This window comes from Myodes glareolus, chromosome 6 (assembly GCF_982192425.1).
Source record: "Myodes glareolus chromosome 6, mMyoGla1.1, whole genome shotgun sequence".
Taxonomy (NCBI): Eukaryota; Metazoa; Chordata; class Mammalia; order Rodentia; family Cricetidae; genus Myodes; species Myodes glareolus.
In genome coordinates this window covers 104,097,456-104,118,171 of record NC_142031.1, presented here as the reverse complement: position 1 = coordinate 104,118,171, position 20,716 = coordinate 104,097,456, and the positions used below count along the sequence as shown (strand labels likewise).

Here is a 20,716-nt window from a genome sequence, read left to right as displayed (position 1 = left end):
TACAAAGTGAGTTCCAGGACAGCCACGGATACCCAGGGAAACTCTGTCTCAAAAAAACAGACAAAACCAACCAAACCAAAACAAAAAGAATGTGAAAAGCTTCTGTTACACACCTCACAGCATGCTTTTGTCTGGTGACAGCCATTATAACTGAGTTGAAGTCATACCTCATTACATATTTTTAGAAAATTTATGTGTATGAGTGTTTTGTCTGCATGTATGTCTGTGCACCATATGTGTGCATGGTGCCTTCAGAGACTAGAAGAGCGTGTCAGATCTTCTGGAGCTGAAGTTACAGACTATTGTGAGCCACGATATAGGTGCTGGGAATCGAATCAGAGTCCTCTGAATGAGCAGCAAGTACTTTTAACTACTGAACCATCTCTCCAGCCCCTCATTATGGTTTTGATTTGCATTTCTTTGATTAGTGTTGTTTTAAATATTCAACAGAATATTAAAAACTTGAATACACACATATACATGTTCATTTATCCTCTTGAAAAATATCTATTTACCTACTCATTTACTTATATTTATTGTGGTGCTGGGGTTTGAATCCAGGACCTTGCACACATGTAAGGCAGATTGACTGTCACTAACGACTTCTCCCTTGACCATTTTTTTTGGGGGGGGGGAGCTGGTGAATCAAAATTCTTATTTTTTTAAAAAAATTCTTCTATTTTAGAAGTGAATCCTTTGCCGGATGAATAGGAGGCAAATGGGTCCTCCCATCTGGGGGCTGTGCCCTTTGTTAATTGTTTCCTTTGCTTGTTTTATTTTTCTAATGCCAGCTAAAAAATATTTAATTTATGTGTCCAAATGGATGTTTTGCCTGCGTCTACGTCTCTGCACCAAAACTTCAGTGTCCAAAGAGGCCAGAAGGAGCTGGTCATTGAACCCAGCTCCTCTGCAAGAGCGAGCTGCCGGTGATCTTAACTTTCAAGCCTTCTCTCCAGCCCCTTGTCCCCTTGCTTTCTCCCAGTCGTTTCATGGCTTCCATTTAGGTCTTTGACCCATTTTGAATTGATCTTTGTGTACAGCAAGAGATAGGTTTCTAGTTCATTCTGCAGGAATACTCAGTTCCCCGGCATCATTCACAGAAGAAATGGTCCTTCATCCAATGAGTGCCCTTGCTGTCTTTGTTGAAAATCGGATGGCTGTGAATATATGTGCGTGGTGGGGACTGAACTCTTGTTTTACAAATGCTTGGTAATGGACCCTAGGTAAGAAAGGCCTTCTCAGAATCTCAAGTAACCCAGAGTAAAGAAAGGTTTTGGTTGATTCTCGGGTTGCTTGATTATAAAAGCAGAATTCGATGTGGTCTTGATCTTCAGAGTCCAGGGAAGGAATGTGGAGCATTTCTTTTTCTTTGTTAATTTAGCATGGAGCTTAGTTAGTATGGATTTCTTTTTTCCTCTATCTTTTAGCCTGTAACTTAATTTAGGACACACCGATTTTTTTTTTTAAACATTAGAAAAACTAACACCTATTTTTTTTTTTTGAGAGTCACATGTAGTTTCTTAGGTCGCTGGACTCAATAATTAGCTCTATACTTTCCGTCAGTATTCTATTTTCTCTCCAGTTCGCAGATGTCTCTGAAACTCTCAGTTCACTCAGGTTTAGCACTTTGCTTTTTTTTTTTTTTTTTAAACAAAAAACTTGTTTGGTTCCCGTTGTTTATTTTTTCTCTTTTGTTGATGCTTTTACTAGGTTTTGGGACCTGGATTATTTGTTAATATTCAAAACAAGTTAAGAACGCCCTAGTGACGTCTAATATTTCAAAGTTTTAATAAATCGAGGATGCATTTAACTACTGAGGAGCTAGTGGGAGCCTACACACACGCTGTCCACGGACCACATTAGTTCACAGCAACTCAAAGACATCCCGAGGGATAGTCCCAGCCTGTTTACTGGGTATACCGCAGTAACTGTTTTTAAAAAGACTCAAGTTTCCTTCCTTTCCCTGATCAGCAAAGGGGAAACTGGATCCGCTGCCACGTAGGAGTTTCCAAATCGTCTCTTGGGACCAGCAGGAATCAGGCGCAGGGCCTGGCAGTCGGAGCTGTCTTCTCTGGGCTTCTGGGCGCGGGGAAGGCGGAGGAAGTCCCGGGAGCTCGGCGCCCCTCCGCTAGGGCGCGGCTCCTCCCCTCGGCCTGGCTGGGGGCGGACACGGGCGGCGGGGGGCGGGCGCTGCGGCCCGGGGCTAGCCGGGAGCCCTTTCCACGTTTGCAACGCTGCGGCGCGCCCAGCCTTGCTCCTCGCCCCTCCAGTCCAGGCCGTGCGATGGCGTTCGGGGCCCGGGGCTGGCGACCCCGATCGCTGCTCTTGCTGCTGCTCTGGGTGACCGGGCAGGCGGCACCCGTGGCGGGCCTGGGTGTGAGCTCCGAGCTTCAGATCGAGCGGCGCTTCGTGCCGGACGAGTGTCCGCGCACGGTGCGCAGCGGCGACTTCGTGCGGTACCATTACGTGGGGACTTTCCTCGACGGCCAGAAGTTCGACTCCAGGTACCCCGAGCCCTCCTCACTCCCCAGGGACCTCTACCAGCCCTCCCCCTCCGCCGCCCTCCTCCAGCCCCTGGAGGTGGGCTGAACCTTAAGCACGCGACCGCAGCGGAAGGTGGGACTTTGAGGTTGGGGTCGGGACCATCCCTTCCTCCCTTTCTGCCTGGTTCAGCCGCACACGCTTTTACACAGTAGTGTAAAATGGCCACTCGAGGACACCTCCAAGAGTGGGCGATGCCCGCCCGCTGTCTTCCTGGCGGTCCTTCCCGATTGGTCCCTGAATTTCATCCCTTGAGGACTAGAAGGAGGCGGCGGCGGCGGCGGTTCATAATCGCAGCCACAGTACTACACTGTTGAGGCGCTGGGCACCGGTCTGTTTGTATATATACATATGCATGAGCTCATTTAAATATTTTGGGAGTTCCCAGAAGAACCTCGTCTTCACCAACGAGGTAACCGGGACCAGCGAAGCCTGCGCAAACGGTGGACTCAGGCTGTGGAAATTCAAAAGCAGTGCCTGTGTGTAACGTCCTGTGCCTTCCCCTTCCGGCTTCACAAAAACTGTGGGAGAGACGGCCTGGAGCAGCCCTGTGGTCTGGCCCGCATCACCTGTAGTCAAGGCTGAAGGGCTCACTTCAGTCTCTCTCCTCTCCCAGGCTGCTGTTACCAACCTTGGGCTGTGCCCTTGTGGTGAGCCAGTCCAGTAGGCGAGTAACAGTTGAGCCTCTTCTGTGTGCCTGAGTGGGCTTATAACATATACAAGCAGCCACCCCCATCTTTTTTGACTTTGCAGACATTGAGAATGTAAAAACAGTTTAGCTTGTTGGTACTTTGTGGCACAGAGCAGGTGCTTAGATATGGTCATCTTTACTGTTAACTATTTTAGGGTACACACAAAGAGATTGAACACAGGACTTTGTTTAGTCTAGGTAAGCCCTTTGTTGCTGAGTTATATCCCCAGTCCCTATCCATACAGTTGTTTCCGTAGTAGCTTTCATATCAACCAGCTTTATCGAGGTATTCTCATGCCATGCAATTCTCCTAGAATGGAGAGGGCTGGTGAGATGGCTCAATGGTTAAGGTCCTTGCTGCCAAGTTTGATGACCTAAGTTCAATCCCTGGGACTCCCATAGTGGAAGGAGAGAAATGACTCCCACAAGTTGCCCTCTGACCTCCACAAGCATGTCCACACCCCACATAGATGAATAATGTGAAAAAAATAGATTATACAATTTGGTGGGTTTTAATATGTGGGTTTTAATATGTGGGTTTAACTCCCACAAGTTGCCCTCTGACCTCCACAAGCATGTCCACACCCCACATAGATGAATAATCTGAAAAAGATAGATTATACAATTTGGTGGGTTTTAATATGGCCATAGAGTATTGTGTAAATACCACAACTCTGTAATTCTCGAGGGTTTCCATTACTCCAGAAAAATGCTGGGTCTCTCCCACCTCACATCTCCTCCCTCCCATTTGGACTCTCTGGAAGCTACTGTTCTGGACAGCTTGCGGTACTGATTCTCTTCTTTCACTGTGCATTCCTGGGGATGCAGAAGTTGAACTCAGGCTGCCAGACTTGCTGGCAATCTCTCTGTTCCTGGCTGAGCTGTATCGCTGACCCATCATCAAGGTTTTGATCCTCATTTCTCTAGAGATGTTGAGCATTTCTCCATGTGTTCATTGGTTATTTGTTTTTTTTAATATGATTTATTTATCTTTTATTTTATGAGCATTGGTGTGAAGGTGTCATGTCCCCTGGAACCGGATTTTCAGACAGTTGTGAGCTGCCATATGGATGCTGGGAATTGAACCCGGGTCCTCTGGAAGAGCAGTCAGTGCTCTTAACCGCTGAGCCATTTCTCCAGCCCTTCATTGGTTATTTGTATATCTTCTTTGATTTGTTCCTCATTATATAATAGGGAATGAGTTTTTTCTTTAACTGAAGGTAATTAATAATTCCCATTAGAACAGGTTCTACTCTTTGGGGGTGGCTGGCACTGTTAGGCAGTATAGGACAGTGGAAAGAGCACCTTGGAACTACCATAGCATTTATGTCCTGCCTGCCCTCAAGAGATCTAGTCTCTTATGTTTCTCTCTGATGCTGTCATTTAGCATAATCAAGTAATTGCAAAATGGTAAGGTAGGCATGGTAAGAATAGCAGAGCCTGCACCCTCTCACAGAAGGCCACACCTAGTTTTACCCTGTGCCTTCACACAGTTTAATTATTTTTATTTCAGAAGAATCCATTTACCCTCACAAGACAGTGAAGAAAATATCTCATTACAGACGAAGAAAGTGAGGCTAAGAATGTCCAGATGACTTGCTCTAGACGCCTAAGAATTAGGTGGTCATGTGGGGATTTTAATGCAGGCAGTTTATGACCATAATCTACGTTCTGTAGTCAGCCCATAAATATGGTGGGAGAAAAGTGAGAAGCAATGGACGCGTATAGAAGGCTTGACTATATGTTGTGTGTGTGCCAGGGGTGTGTGGTCAGGATGGAGTTCCTAGACTGCACGAGGAAGGCCTAAAGAAGACTAAAATGTATAAAGGAAGAGCTGAGGAGGAGGGTTTGGTGCAGGGGAGGAGATATCGCTGGTGGTAGGGTATGGAACTGGGTATATGGTGTTGCAGAAGTGAGGTCTGAGGAAGGGTTGAAGGAAGAGTGGGGAGGTGGCAAGAGGAAAAGTAAGAGGAAGCTAGAGGTGAGGGTTTTATAAAAATTAAGAAGACTTTTAAAACTTTTCATTGACATAGAATTATGCATACTTATAGGAAACAGTGTAATAGCCAAGAGCCGGCCAGCTTTGGTGGGATCTTGCTTTCTGGATGTGGACTGTGACTACGGACAGTAGAAAGTCCATAAAGACTCTGAGTCCTGGGGCTCCGGCATCCGATTTACCACTCACAAGCAGCTGCTGATGGAAGACTGAATGTGAGGGGCCAGACACTGAGGAACTGTTTCATTTTCCCTCTTAGGTCTCTATTCCTTTGGAATTTGTGGAACTTTAGGATATGAGTTTGATAATCTCTTTGTTTTTAAAGAGAAGATTTTTGTTATTTTGAGTTCTGTGTCTCTGTAAGGATATGGGCACGTGCAGGTACCCTCAGGGGCCAGAGGTTTTGGATCCTGCAGAGCTGGAGTTAGAGGCAATTGGGAACTCCCTGATGGTGAGTGCTGGGAACCAAACCCGTGTCTGCTTAAAGTTTCCACTGAGCCATCTCTCTAGCCCATAACTTTGGTAGTCGTGGACAAAGTGTGTGCAGAGAGGAGAAATCTAGGAGTTTGGACTTTGGCTGCCTTGGGGGTTTTGCCAGAAGAAAGTGGCAATTGTCAGCCTGATGAGATGGCTCAGTGGGTAGAGGCCCTTGCTGCCACACCTGATGACTCATGCCCCCCGTAAGTAACTGTTAGAGAAAGAAAAGGAAATGATGACTTGTATTCTCAGTAGAGCCATACACCACCAAGAGCTTCTCGTGCCATGAGTTTTTCTCTGTCTCTCTTTCTGTGCCTCTGTTGTCCTTTTCTGCGTGTGATCATTCAGTCACACAGCCCTTGGTCGCTGCTTTGGATGTGGCGTTGATTAACTCTGAGAGCTCGTGAATGTGCTGCTGTGTCCACTGTTGCCAGGGCAGGCAGAGTGCAGCCTCCATGCTGTGGAGCTGCTGGTCAGCCTTCCCAGTTTCATCTCAGGAGTTTCATCACATTCCTAGGCATGAGAGTATGGGGGAACATGTCTGTGGCTCGCATTTCCTTCTGGGGCCAAAGTTGAATATGCTTCTATTTCCATTGTCCTGACAAAAAGTGCCTCTCACTGGTTCATTCACAGAATTCGGGCCTATCTGGAAACCTACAAGGTACTTGACTGATGGTACCATGTGCCCCATCGAGTCTTTGGTGGGTAGGTCAAGCTAGCTGCTTTAGCTTTCAAGCTAAATACATCAAAATCACCAGGAGAGATCGTTACAGTTACTGATTTGCTAGCTTTGGGGTTTGGGTCCAAGAAGAATTTGCATTTGTGACAAGTTCCCTGCTGATCCAGCCGTCTTGGATATCGGACTTTGAGAACCTTTGCTCTAAGAGAACCGTAGATTCGATGAATCTCGTTTTGGTACATTGTTATTCATTCAACCATTCATTGATTTATTAAAGAAATACTTATTGAGAGCCTACCCTTCCAGGTGCTGGAGATGGCAACAGTGGCTAAAACAGAATCCAGGCCGTGTGAAGTTCGCAATTGTAGCGGAAGAGGCACATACTCTAAGTTATACAGCAAAATAGATGCTGGTGAGAGCAGTAGAGACAGAAAGAACAGTAGGAGGTTTGAGGTGGGAGAGGAAGCTCTAGGCTCAGGAAGGTGTGGTGACATTGGGCATCCTGATAATAACTGATTTCTGGACTCCGTGGTAGACTCTCAGTGCCTCATGTAAGTCAGAGAGTACCCTGTGAATGGCAGACATCGGTGCCTCTGCCAGTTTCAATGAGAACGAGCTTTCTCTCTGCTGGGGAAGACCTGATGCTTGAGATAGGCCTTGAGCATTGTTGGGATTTTATTTCTTCATTGTAGAGAGTATCTAGAGAAAGGGGTGTGTGCAAAACCTGGGCATGCACAGTGCATGCCCAAGGAACAGAAAAAGAAAAGAAGGAGAAGAAGAAAGAAAAGAAGAATCCATGACAGTTGGAAGGAGGCAGAAGACCCAGAGCTGGTCAGATGTGGAGGAGCCATCCCATAGAAGCCCTGACAGCTACTTTGTGTAGAGTATCCAGGAGGTCTTCAGTGGAAAGAGTATGAGTAGAGAACCCTCGTTCTTAGCCTTGTTGCAGATTTATTTAGCCTAATTATTCAATTACGTTTTCAATGTTGGGATATAACAATGAATGGACTCTAACAATGCTGGAATATAACAGAATGAAAGCAGACAAAAGCCATGCCCTTGTCATGGTTGAGAAAAGTACGCAAACCTATTCCAGTTGACTAGAGCAGAGAGCAGAAGGAATTGCTGGAAGAATCTCTGGTGCTGTGAGAAGTTCCAGAATCATGATTTCAGATAACTTTCTCCAGATCCCCAAGGGGCTGCATAGGAGATTTCCTCAGAGGAGAGTTAGCTTTCCACACTATACACTTGACTAACCAGACTCTATCTCAAGTCCAGATTCCTGGGAGAGAATTTGGTTGGTTCTGTCTGGGTGAGCTGTGTGCTGTATAGGCATTTAGTTATCAGTCTGTTGAAGTTGGGACCCAGGCTCATCCCTTTAGTAGACCTGGCTGTTAGAGAAGAGCCCCTGGGCTGGGTGGTATCAGGGTAGTGCTGGGGTAGTATTGGGGTGGGCCGGGAGAGAGAAATGTGTGTAGCTAATGAGGGCATACTCACAGGCTGGCAGTATTTAGCGTGTGAATGTACTGTGGCAAGAGCAGTGATCTAGAGAGCTGCAGGTGGCGTGTGTGCCCCGGGATTCCTTCTGACTTAGGGTCCCTGGAGGCTATTGGCAGGTTGGCAAGGCACCCTGGGAAGTTTTGATTCTCTCTGTGGGGCATTGCAAGTTACTATCCATACTATACATTCATAAGAATGGTTTGATTTGGGTGTGTTTTTCTGACTGAGCCCTTGTTAAGAATTATCTATAGGAACCTAACATTTTAATCTGTGCAGTTGCCAAGAGCAATCCTCTGTAATAGGAACGTGACAGCTTGACTTTGCTTTGAAATGTTTCCTTTTAATATTTTAATGTGCTGGAGATCATCCCAGCTCCCGCCTGTTCACTCTCTCTTTTTCGCCCTTCTCTTCCTTCGTCACAACCTCCTTTCATTTTTCCATCTGGGCAGCAGACAGGTAGCTTGCCAGATCATTTACTGGTGTCTTTATCCTGCCAGTTGCCATTAGCTGCTGGTAGACGTGGCTGCTTTGAGAGAAATAATCTTAGCATCTGGGAACCCAGCCACCTTTGGGAGTGTATGGCAGTGGGAGATAGGAAAGCCAGACCTTGCCTGTCCTTTTGGAGTGTGCAGCTGGATCCTTTCTTAGTGGAGGAATGTCATCAGGGAAGGAGGCCAGTCACCCTGCAAGGAGGAGACTTTTTCACTAAGGGCTGAGATGTCAGGATCACAGTTGTCCTGTGAAGCAGATCCTAGGTGAGGCAGCCAGCCACCTTGAGTTGGCATGGGGGAAATTGAACTATCTGGGAGGTGCCCCAGGTGGTTATACCCAGGGCTTTTTTTTTTCCCACATGACAGTCTTGGGTATTCTGTGTGTGTGTATGTGTGTGTGTGTGTGTGTGTGTGTATGTGTGGTTTTGAGATAGGGAGGACTCCCTGTGTCACCCAGCTGGGCTCCAGCTTGGCATCTTCCTGCCTCAGTCTCTTCAGTACGGGGTTTGGAAGTGTTTGCCACCATACTTGACCTGTTAATTTTTGAGACAGGCTCTCCCAGTGTTGCCCAGGATTGGCTCAGATTCATGGGTTCAGAAGATCTTTCTGCCTCAGCCACTGGAGCAGCTGGGGCTGCCATACTAGCCCTGGTAGTCTTTGTAGTGTTCGAAAAACATTATCTTCAGTTTTGAATTGTCCAAGTGGAATCTTAAACTAGAACTTAAAGCAAACTGACTTTTCTTCTAGCTGATGTGTGTAACAGAACTGAGGGAAAAATTGTCTGCCTCTTCTGGAATTTTTTTTTTTGTCTCTGAATCTGAGATAAGAGTAATTTTAGCAAAGAATAGTATAAGCATGTACCATTTAATTTTAGTTTTAAAACATATTTATTTTTGATTTTTACGTGCATGTGAATGTGCCTGAGTGTTTGTTTATACACCATGTTGGAGCCTGTGGAGGTCAGCAGAGGACGTTGGGTCTCTTGAATCTAGAGTTACAAGGTAGTTGTGAGCCATCATGTGGGTGGTGGGAACCAAACCCGAGCCCTCTGCTCTGCAAGCATAGCAAATACTCTTAATCATTGAGCCTTCTTCTCTCCAGCCCCACCAAAAAAATGAATATGGAAAATAGTGTAGGACTGGGGGTATAGCTCAGTGGCAGAAATGTGAGGCTGTGGGGCTGAAGAAATGGCTCAATGGTTAAGAGCACTGATGCTCTTCTAGAGGACCGGTGTTCTATTTCTAGAACTCACATGGTGCCTCACAATCCTTTGTAATCCCAGTTCCAGGGGATCTGATGCCCTCTTCTGACATTCATAGGCACCAGGCATACAGGTGGTACACAGCTATACATGATGGTAAAACATTCACACCTTTAAAAAAATTAAATGTGTGTGAGGCCATGGATCCAATTCCAAGTACAACAAGTAGTCACATATATGCACTGGTTAGGTAATTTTATGATGTGGGATTCCCCTTTGTGTACTGTGAATACGACTGGTTAATTAATAAAGAAAAGTGGCTTGGCCTGATAGGGCAAAAGAATAGAGGTAGACAGGGAAAACTAAACTGAATGCTGGGAGAAAGAAGGGTGGAGTCAGAGAGAAGCCATATAGCTCCACCAGAGACAGGCGCCGGTTGGAATCTTGCCGGTAAGCCACAGCCACGTGGCGATACACAGATTACTAGAAATGGGTTAAATTAAGATGTAAGAGTTAGCCAGAAAGAAGCTGGAGCTAATGGGCCAAGCAGTGATTTAATTAATACAATATTTGTGTGATTATTTCAGGGCTAAGTGGCTGGGAACTAACTAGCGGCCTCCTCCTACAGCAATTTTTAGAACTTAAAATTCTAATTGCCCAGCTGCTAAGAATTGAGAAAGGACTCCTGGGCAGGTGTGGTCCCCTGTTGCATTGTAGACTTCTTTGCACAAGCCTTCCCAGGTTCTAGAAGACCCACCGGATGGACCTTTGGCCATATCTTGCGTTACACACTCTTAGATCGGTGTCTTCTTATTTAGATCCGCTCTGTTCTACTTGCTTTCAATTTTCCAAGGTTTTATTGCCTTCCCTGGCCTATTTTGGCCATTTTTGCTGTTCCTTTAATCCTTTTGGAGGGAAAGGCATAGGAGGCTTTATGGATTCATATTACTATTTGTTCTTTTGGTTTTTTTTTTTTAAGAAGATTTATTTGTTTCATTTTAGATGGCATGTATTTGCTTGGGTATGGGCATGAACTTGTAAGTACCGGGAGAAGCCAGGTATTAGATCCCCTGGATCTAGTTGTTAGCCACCCAACTGGATCCTCTGCAACAGCAGTATGACCTCTTAACCACGAAGCCATCTCTCCATCCTCTCTTTTTTTTATTGACATTTTTTTTTTTTTTTTGGAGGTAGGGTCTTGCTGTGGGCCAGGCTGGCTTTAATCTGCCCACCTCAGTGTTCGCAGAGCTTGGATTACCGGCACGCACCAGCCCACCCAGCGTGCCGTTTGTCCCTCCATCTGTTCTTTCTTGCTGTAGGAAGCCTGTATTCAGAGGCGCAGCCTGTTATTTACGCTGTAAGAATAGAGCCACCAAGTCCTTATTTATGTAAGTGATATGTTGCGAAGTAATGTGTGTCTAATGTGTAGACAGCTTCCTGAGTGGAGTGTGATGGATTTTTCGTATCACCAGCGACAGTGTTGTGGCTGGAGCTACCGGTTTTTGTTGTTTTTCCGATTTTTTTTTTTGAGACAGGGTCTCAAACTTGCTGACCTTGACTTCTGATCCTCTGCCTCCACTGCCTGAGTGTTAGGATACAGCTGTGAGCCGGCAAGGGATTGTAGTGTTGGGGATGGAGTCCAGGGCTTTGTGTGTGCTGCAGGAGTACTCTACTGCTGAGTTACATCCCCAACCCCCCAACCCTACCTAGCTAGACCCCCCCACTTTCTTAAATGATGACTTCATTTTGCAGTATCAGTCATTCATAGAAAACACCTCAAATCTCCTGGAGTCAGAGATAACTTTCTAGGACCATTTGGTGTTTTTTTTTTTTTTTTTTTTTTTTTTTTTTTTTTTTTTTTTTTTTTTTTTTTGTGCAAATGGGAAAGAAGTTCCATGAGACTTCATCTATAGCACCTAAAATTATTTTTATGTATGATGTCTCATGAACTATAACTCAACATCTTCATATGATTCTCTTTTCTAAGTGTCAAAATTCTGGGTCTTACAAAGGACAGACATCTAAATCTTGCCTAAAATACTTAGCAGTGTTTTTAAAACTATAGAACAATTTTTGATCATTTTCATCCTCACAACCCTTCCCAGATTTGCCCCTCTCCTCTCTCCTCACAGCTTTTTGTCCTTTTTTCTTTTTCTTCATCAAGACAAATTTGTGGTGCCCACAGGTTCTTGGATATGTGGTCTTCCAGTGGGGATGGTAGCTATAGCAGGGGCTATACTCTTAGAAGAAACTGACCCTTCTCTTCCTGCAGCTAAGGATTGCAAGTAGCCCCTCAGCTGGAGGCGAAACTTCCTTACTCTCCATGCTGGGCTTTGGTTTGACTTGGGCTTGCACGGGTCTTGTCCTAGCTACATATCTTGCAGACTGCCACTGGGAGGCCCTACAGATCCTGTCACCCCCTGGAGGCAGGTAGTAGTGTCCAGGGCTAGGAAGCAACTGTCAGCGAGTGTGCAGGGCCAGGCAGCCAGTGGAGAGGAAGGCGGGGTGTTAGACATGCTGTTTCCCTGGCTTTTCTAGGTCCGTTTCTCAGCAGCTTCCCTGGTGATTGGTTCTGCAAGGCTCCGCTGTTCGGCCTGTGCATTTATGACCCGCCTGTCCTCTAGCTTTGGCTGGTTTCAGCCATAAGAAAGAAGGAGGGGCCCTCAGAAGAAGTGAGGTGGTAATCTTTAGGCCCTACCTGTAGGGTCGCCAAGGTTTGTGTCTCTAAACCAAAAGTCTGAGCCCTAGTTATGTGTCACTTAGCTACAAAAACTCCCTGGGTCCCCCCCGGCACAATATAATAAAATAAAGGCACTCCCTTCTTAGCCTTGGGCTGCTGACCTGTCCACTGTCCTGCTCTGCCTCGGTCCATACTCGTGCACATAGCCCTTTGCTAATAAATCAATAAAGTTTACCATTGTAACCTAACCGTGTAAAAGTATAGAGTAGCGGTGTGAATTGCATGCATGTTGATATGTAGCGGCTCTCTAGGACTGCTTTTCTTTTTTTTTTTTTGTCTTAAAAACTCTTAACTCCATAAGCATTGACAATCCCTTTCCATTTTCACTGTACCTCCCTTTCCTGGTAACCACCTTTTACTTTTGTTTCTATGAGTTTATTTTTGTTAATTTTTATTTTTGAGACAGAGTTTCACACCATAGCTCAGGCAGCCCTGGGGTTCCCTGTAGAGCCCAGGCTGGCTTCAAACATGGTGTCTCCCTGCCTTAGCTGATCAGGCACTGGGATTATAAAGTCCCTGTGCTCTTATCTGGCTCGTGTCCTTTGTGGAACCATACCTGCAGTGTTTGATCTTTCCTGACTAGTTCATTTCACTTCACGAATCGCCCTCAAGATGCATTAGCGATGCACAGCCTATCACAGGGTTTCCTTCATTTAGTTCCTTCACTTTGTTTACTTTCCCCCATTTGTCAACTGTTGCACGTTTAGTTTGCTTGCATATTTTTGGCTGTTGTGGGTCATGCTGTAGTGAGGATGTTTGCACAGATATTCTCTGCAAGCCTCTGTTTTTAATTCTGTTGGGTAAATAAGATTCTTGGGCCTTCTTTTACTGCTGAGTTAAATTTTTGATGCAATTCCTTTTCCCATGGAATTCCTTTTTCCGTAGTAGTTGCACTATTTTACCTTCCCACCCACAGTGCACAAGGTTTGCGTTTCCCCACATGGTCATCTGTGTCGGTTATTTTCTGTGTATTTTAGTGGCCTCCCTGCCTGACCTGGGGTGACAATTACTATCATTGTTTTTAATTATTAAATTTGTTGTTTAAAATATGTATCTCTGTGTGTCTGTCTGCATGAGTGTGTATGTGTGGGTGCTCACGGAGGCTAGAAGTGGGTGCTGGATCTTCTGGGACAGGAATTATAGGCAGCTGTGAGCTGCCCAATGTGGGTGCTGGGAACCCAACCCTGGTCTCCTAGGAGAGCAACAGGCATCCTTAACGGTAAACCATCTCCTCAGCCCCCTGGATTCTGTTTACAGATGAGGAAGCTGGGGAGGCCTGGAGAAGAGCATTGACTGACTTGAAGTCAGAGCTGGGATTCAAGCCTGGGTTTGTCAGCTGCAGAGCCGCCTGAGGTCAGCCTAGGATTCAGGACTGAGGAGGGAGACAGTAGTGGAGGGGGTAGATGTGGGCAGTTTTTAAGGAAAGCTGCGGAGAAGGCAAAGCTGGAGTTTAGGGGAAGAGGACAGTGGTGCCAGCATAACCCGAGAGGCAGGAGAGGCTGTCTGTTGAAGGTAGCATTTGAAGTCCTCTGGCCAGGCTTCCAGATGGTTTGGTATCTGCCTCCAGTCCCTAGGTAAATTCCTGCTTTGGAGTCTGCTGGGAAAACAGAGATTGGGCTACAGTGGCTTCATGCCCTGACTGTGTTTAGCCCCTTGGCAGGGAAGGTCTTATTCCTGACTCTTTGTTTTGGCTTCCAGTGCTATGCGTGGAATTTTCCTCCTGCCCCAAACCAAGGCCACTGAGAAGGGCCAACGGGTCTTGATCTCTCTAGGGTAGTGGAGACGGTCTTTATATTCTAGAGTGGGTCTGTCTGTGTAGATCACAGCAGAACCTGGAACCCAAGCTGCTTGAGACCCGTCTAGGGCTGTGGGTTAGATTCTGGTTGGTGGCACATCCCTGTTCTGAGTGCTCCATAGCTGCATGTGGCTAGTGGCTACCATATGGAAGGCACAGGTTTCGAAACATGCTTTTATTCGTTCTGAGTCGGGATGATAGGTAAGGAAATTAAAGTCAGTGATTGTCCACTAGGTGACACTTACCCCTTGAGACCCGAGTTGTCTGCTTGGGAGTATACTGACCACCTGCACTCGCCGGAGGAGGGCATGCAGGTGGTAAGTGCTCTGAAAACACATTATGGTTTCAATTTGTAGTTCCTTGGGGCTTGGTAATAGTGAACATCTTTTTACATGCTTGATGGCCATTTGTGTTTCTTCTTTTTTGAAGAAGTGTCGATTCAAATGTTTTTCTTAGTTTTTTGTTTTTGTTTTTGTTTTTGGGCTGGGTCCATTTGTTGTTGTTGAGTTGTAAGACTTTAGATTTTCTAGGTAGGACTCCCGTATGTGGTGTCTTAGTTATTGTTCTTGTCACCGTGACAGAATACCTGGCAGAAGCTGTTAAAGGAAGGGGAGGATGACTTTGCCATGTAGTCTGGAGGGTTCGGTACATCATGGCGGGAAAAGCGTGGTGTGGAGCAGCTTGGTCTATGACAGCTGGAGGGTGTGGTGCTGCCGTTTACATCTCAGCCAGCAGGAGGCAGAGAACACAGGCCAGAACTGCAGGAGGCTGGAACCTCCAGTGGCCTAGGTCTACTTGCTGGGCCTCATATCCCAGAGGTTCTCTAACTTTCCCAGATAGCATTACTGGCTATGGACTGAGTGTCCAAACACTCTGAGTCTGTGGGCGATGTTTCAGATCAGACCTCACGGTGGTTCGTGTGTATCCACTGCTGTTCCGTAGGTCCTTCCACTCTACTGATTATTTCCTTCACTGCGAGGATTTTTTAAGTTCGACACAATCCTACTTGTCTGTTGTCGCTTCAGCACCCTGTGCTTTTGCTGCTGTTCAAGACACCAGTGTAAAATCTAATGCTAGGAGGCTTTCCCCTGTGCTTTTGGAGATGGAGTTTAAGAATGAAGGCGGCCTCTCATTCCTTGATCTTCCCGCCTCGACCTCCCCATTGCTGCCATGATGCCTATGAACTATCAGGCCTGTTTTCTTCTAGGATTTTTGTAGCTTTGGAGCTCAAGTTTTTGTCTTTACCATGCTTTGCCTTTGATGGCATAAGGCTAAGACCCAACTTTGCTCTTTTGCATGTAGACATCCAGATAGATTTTCTGGCACCATTCGTTGGAGCCCTCGCATTTCATCACCACGTGGTCTTATCAACAACCCCTTGATCATGTACGAAATGGTTCATTTCTGGGCTCTCTGTTCAGTTTTGCTGGTTTCTGTAATTTAAGTCTGAGATGCACTGCTTTCATGACTGTAGCCTTCTACAGTTAAAGGCGAGGAACTAGGGGATACTGCATTTGCCCTTCTTCCTAGGGTTACTGTGGCTAATTTGAGTCTTTAGACATTTCCAGATGAATTTTAGGATATTTTTCTACTGCTGGGAATGTGCTAGGAATTGCCCTGGCTCTGTAGGTCTCTTTGATGGTGCACGTGTTTTAATGAGATCATGTCTCTTTATCCACGAACACAGGGTTGGGTGTCTTTATTTTTGTTCTCTTTAATTTGTTTTTGCTCAAAAAGTTGTAACATTTATTTATCATGTGCATGTGTGTGCCTGAGTGTCTAGTGCGCACATGCATGTCTGGAGGTCAGAGGACAGTCTACGGGAGTTGGTTCTCTCCTTCTACCATGTGGGTTCTGAGGCTCAAATTCAGGTTCTCAGGCTTGGTGACAAGTGTCCTTACAGGGTAAACCACCTTGCCAGTCCTCTTTAATTTCGTTCAGCAGTATTTGTCTGTTTTTCAGTGCATAGTTCTTTTGGGCCCTTGTTTGGTTTATTTTATTGTTTTGCTATTGTAGATAGACTTTTTTATCGACTAGTGATTATTTACTGGTGGTATGGGCACAACTCATTTTTGCTTATTGACTTCTGTATTGTGCCACGTTGTCCTTTACTAGTTCAGAGGAGGGTAGGGGAAGAGGGGGAGATTGCGAGAGAGAGCGCTTCAGAGTTTTCTACGGACAGTTTCATGGGTGAGCACAGTAATCCTTTACCTTGCTTCTCTCCAGTTTACATGCCATCTACTTCGCTTTCTTGATGAATTGCTCTCACCACTTTTTCCAGGACTTTGTTGCCTAGAACTGGGAAAGTAGGCATCGTTATTTTATTTATGAGCACATGGAGAGCGTCCGGTCTTTCCACCGTTGAGTACAATGTCAGCTGTGCACAGCACCTTCATTAAGTCCCCCTGGAACTGCCTGGTTGGATGAGCCATCTGTTTCCTGCTGTTCCCCGATTGGGACATCTATAAAAGGTGTGAACGAGCTGGCCAGTGGGACAGGCTGCGTAAGCGCTTATTCTTGCGTTGCAGAAATGATTTTCATGATCAGTTCTGGGCTTGAGGCGTCTCATGAGTTTGTGCCAGTTGCACTGATCAGCATAAATCGAGAACAGCTTCAGTTTTTCCAGATGGCCAGCCTTTTAAGCAATAGATAACATTGGTTTTGCATGGTTAGAGCCTTATGTGTCTGGGTGTGTATGTGGTACATTTTCTCATCATTGCTCACAGTGCTATGTGACCATCAAAGGATGGAATTAATACTGCCAGGCTGATCATCAGAGGAATTAACAGTACTGTGAGGCTGTGGAGCCTCCAGAGACCTGTGCCAGCCAGGAGCGGAGAGTAAGACTGTCCTGGATTCTTATGTCTTTGTTTTTTTCCCACTTGGCTAAATTTTGAGCTTGAAAAAGTTTTAACCCCCAGGGAGACTGCATGCCTGAGTCCCTACCTGTGTGGTGTAAAGATCATGAGGATTCAGGGATTCGAAGGGGATTCAAGTTCTTTGTGAAGAGCTTGCTTTGCTGCTGGACCTAACATGTGAGAAACACTCTGTCAATAGCAGTTACTTTTGAAGATGTGCAGTAAGGTGTGGGAAGAGAAGCACCACACGCTCTCTCTCCTTCGTGGACACTAGCTCCAAATCTTTAGATTTGAATATGCAATCTGAAGTATCTGAAGAACCCCACAAGAACGGGACTGTGGCAGGACGGAGAAGGAGGAAAAGCACTAGAGAGGAGTGCTATAAAGCGGCAATGGGAAAAATGTGCCCAGGGAATTTAACTGTGGATACAGGGGGAGAGTGAAGAAGCAGGGATAAATAATACTAAGGGTGTTTGAAAAAGGGCAATGTGTTACTCTATAAGTTTAGTTAAAAATATATGTACGTGTGCACATGTGTATGTATGTATGGTGTGCATGCTACCCTCAAGAGCCATGCTTTGAACACAGTTCAAATCCCTGCGCCAGGATGGGAAACTTCAAACAAGATGGAGGTCAGAGCCACGCAAGAGACTCCTAAAAGAATATGGTTTATTGCCATTTTCCTTGATAGCCTTCCAGAATTTGAAGGACCTAGTTGTAAGACCCTGTTGCTGAAGATGCACATAGCACACACTTCAGACACAGGGCATGGAGGAATAGAGCTGGAACTGACCTAGTAGGAGACACTGTGCAAGCTCTCAAGGGAGGAATGCAGGCAGTAGCTCTGGCCAGCTGTAAAGGCTACAACAGTACTCGCCAGCCTGGCAAGGTATCCCCAGCAGTGCAGTAGCGGCGCGTTTATCTTGGGCATTACCAACACACAGTCGTCTGATGGGACTTATGGCCTGAAACAGGAGGGATTCATGCTTGGTACCATAAACCTAGTCAGCTTCCCATGGCTGGAGAGGTCATAGACCTGAGAGAAGAGCCTGCTACTGCCGTTTTCTAACTGCATTTTAAATGGATATCCTTACACCCGCAGATAACGGTAGCTCTCGCGCCTCATCCAAGAGGCTACTTTCTACAGCAGATGGAGACTGTGATGGAAATGACAGCTGACCAAAGCGCAGAGGATAAGTGCCTGGGGTGCCCTGACAGATACATCTGCAGTGTACCCCCCCCCACCCCCAAAGCTCAGGGGAAGGCATGAAGAAGGATTGTAGGAGTCAGAGGCCATTAAATAACGTCCCTTAGGTATGACAGGGAGAACACACCCATGAAGTAGTCGGTATGGTTGCCTGAACAAATCTATAATGCCACTATCTGCTGATATGCCAGTGTTGATGGGGAAAATTCCACATGGTTTCACCCCTAGATGAAGAGCTCTACGTGGTCGTTGTCTGCTAAGAGAATCAGTTTCTTCCATGGGTGAACTCCTGCATAGATGTCCAATCCCAAGTGATCAGCCTTCGGATTGGATAACCTATGTTTATATAAGAAATGCTAGATGTATAAACATGCATATATATATGTATATAATATATGTATGCACACACACACACGCACACGAGTATTGGGGTGGGGCACAGTCATCTGGTCATCTAGGCAATCTGCAGGCTCTCTTCCTTGGGGCAGACAGAGCATTGGAATTCTGGGAAAGGCAGAAGACTGAATCACGAAAAGGAGAAACCACTTGGCAGATGCCCAGACAATAACACTTGGGAGTTAGAAGGCCGCCGAAGTGGAGAACTTGGCTTGAGCCTGGATAATAAGAGTGGTAGGTGGAGAGCTTGGCCCTGCAGGTGCAAAGAAAGAATTGTGAAGAGACAGAAAGGACAAAATACCAACTTTATTAGAACCAACAACTCACACCAAGGGAGCTAAAGGGGCCCCAGAGGTGAGAGGTCACTCTGGGATTCTGGGTCGCCCTTTTTATAGGTTCCTTAGCGTTCTCCTTTCTGCACCCCTTCTCCTCCCTGCATGGTCTGGCTGGAGTCCTCACTTGAGTGGACTTGCTTCTCAGGAGCAAGAAGCAGGCCCTCTTAAAGGGCCCCACACCTGATTTCCTTATCAGATTCAGTCCCCAGCCTTCCTTCAATATGTATATGCATAGAACAATGATAATTAAATAAGGGAGCATGAATTTGGGAAGCAGGGGATGGGAGGGATGATAGGGGAAGAAAAGGAGTGGGAAAGAAATAGATACAGTGCTCATGTATGAAGTTCTCAGGAGAGAAGGCTCCGTGCTAAGAACATTGACTGCTCTTCGGAAAGACCCAGGACCCCTGTGATGGCTTACAGCTATCTACAACTCCAGTTCCAGGGGATCTGAGGTGGGCACCAGGCATGCATGTGCTGCACAGACAGACATACATGCAGGCAAAGAACTCATACACATTAAGTAAAATAAGCTTTTAAAACCAAATAAAGACTTGTAAATAAAACAAAACAAAGCCCCCAAACCACTCTTGATTTAGTTTGCAACTCCTTTATACGCAGTGTAGTTTTCAGTGGAATGATTTGGGACCTGCTAGCTGTGCCTACAATAGTCTTCTATCACCAAAACGATTCTTTGAATATCTTATTTTAGTCTAATGGACTTTTAAATAGGATTCAACGCTAAGTGTGTCAACTTCTTAGAGAATGAACTAGCTTGTTTAAAACAGAATGTGTGCACTTAAGAATTGCATTAAGCTTGGGAACTATTCTCGTTCTACAGATGAGGAATGCATTTCTACAGCCACTCCCTGCCTTTGCATTCTTGCTGCTCCCACATATGCTCTGTCTAGGGAGTCTTGAAAGCTTCGCTTTCGGATTTGTTAGCATGACATTAAAAACGGCCCTGAAGGTGATCCAGAGATTATGGCCGGGCTCAAGCAAAAGTCAAGAGCTGGCATTCCAGGCGGTGACACACGTGCCAGCGTGGTGGTACAAGGCTGACACATGTAGAAGCCTCACGTACTCCTTTGTGCCTTAATGTGGTCTCTGTGAAATCCTGCTTTCTGTTCATTGACCTTCAGGAAAGGAAGGCAGTGAAAATGGGGTGTAAGACTAGGAGGAGGGGGTGAAGGGGGCAGGTCTGAGGAAGCTGGCTCCACTGCTTGACCAAACCGTTCATTAGGAGAAAGTGAGGAAAAGGCAGGAGTTTCAAAAGGAGGCTTGGCACAACCTCATGAATTAAATGCTCTTACTTATTAATTGTTCTTTTCTATTTTTCCTTGATTTTTAAGAAATAGATCTTTCCATATTATCTATATATGAGTAAATGTAAAATGGTATATTTACACTGTAGCTCTGTTTCCTACAGTGTGTGTGTGTGTGTGTGTGTGTGTGTGTGTGTCTCTGTGTGTGCCTGCTTGTCACAGCACACATGCACAGGTCAGAGGATGTCTGGTAGCAGTTGGTTCTTTCCTTCCATCTACCGTGTAAGTCCTGGGGACCCAGGTTTTGTCAGGCTTGGCAGCAGGCACCTTTGCCAGCTGAACCATCCCGTTCGGCCTACCCCTCACTTACTGCCACTGTCGTTCTTGTGTGAGTGAGTAGGAATCCTAAAGATGGCCGCAGTCCATTTCATGGTACATCTGACTAAGATGCAGCCAGGGTCCCACCCTTGAGTTATCTCCACTGTTAATTACTGTAAACCAAGATCCACAGCAAGTTTTCTTTTGCTTATTTTTCTCTATTTCC

General features: G+C 45.9%; 1 protein-coding gene across 1 annotated transcript in view; it reads left to right on the top strand.

Annotated features, from left to right (window-relative positions):
• The first annotated feature begins 2,204 nt into the window (after nt 1–2,204).
• Fkbp9 (FKBP prolyl isomerase 9) overlaps nt 2,205–20,716 on the top strand; it is a 46,999-nt gene continuing 28,487 nt past the window's right edge. The window contains exon 1 of the mRNA XM_048440419.3: nt 2,205–2,504. Coding sequence (XP_048296376.1) covers nt 2,284–2,504 — 221 coding nt within the window. The 5' untranslated portion in view covers nt 2,205–2,283. The remainder of the gene's footprint in view (nt 2,505–20,716) is intronic.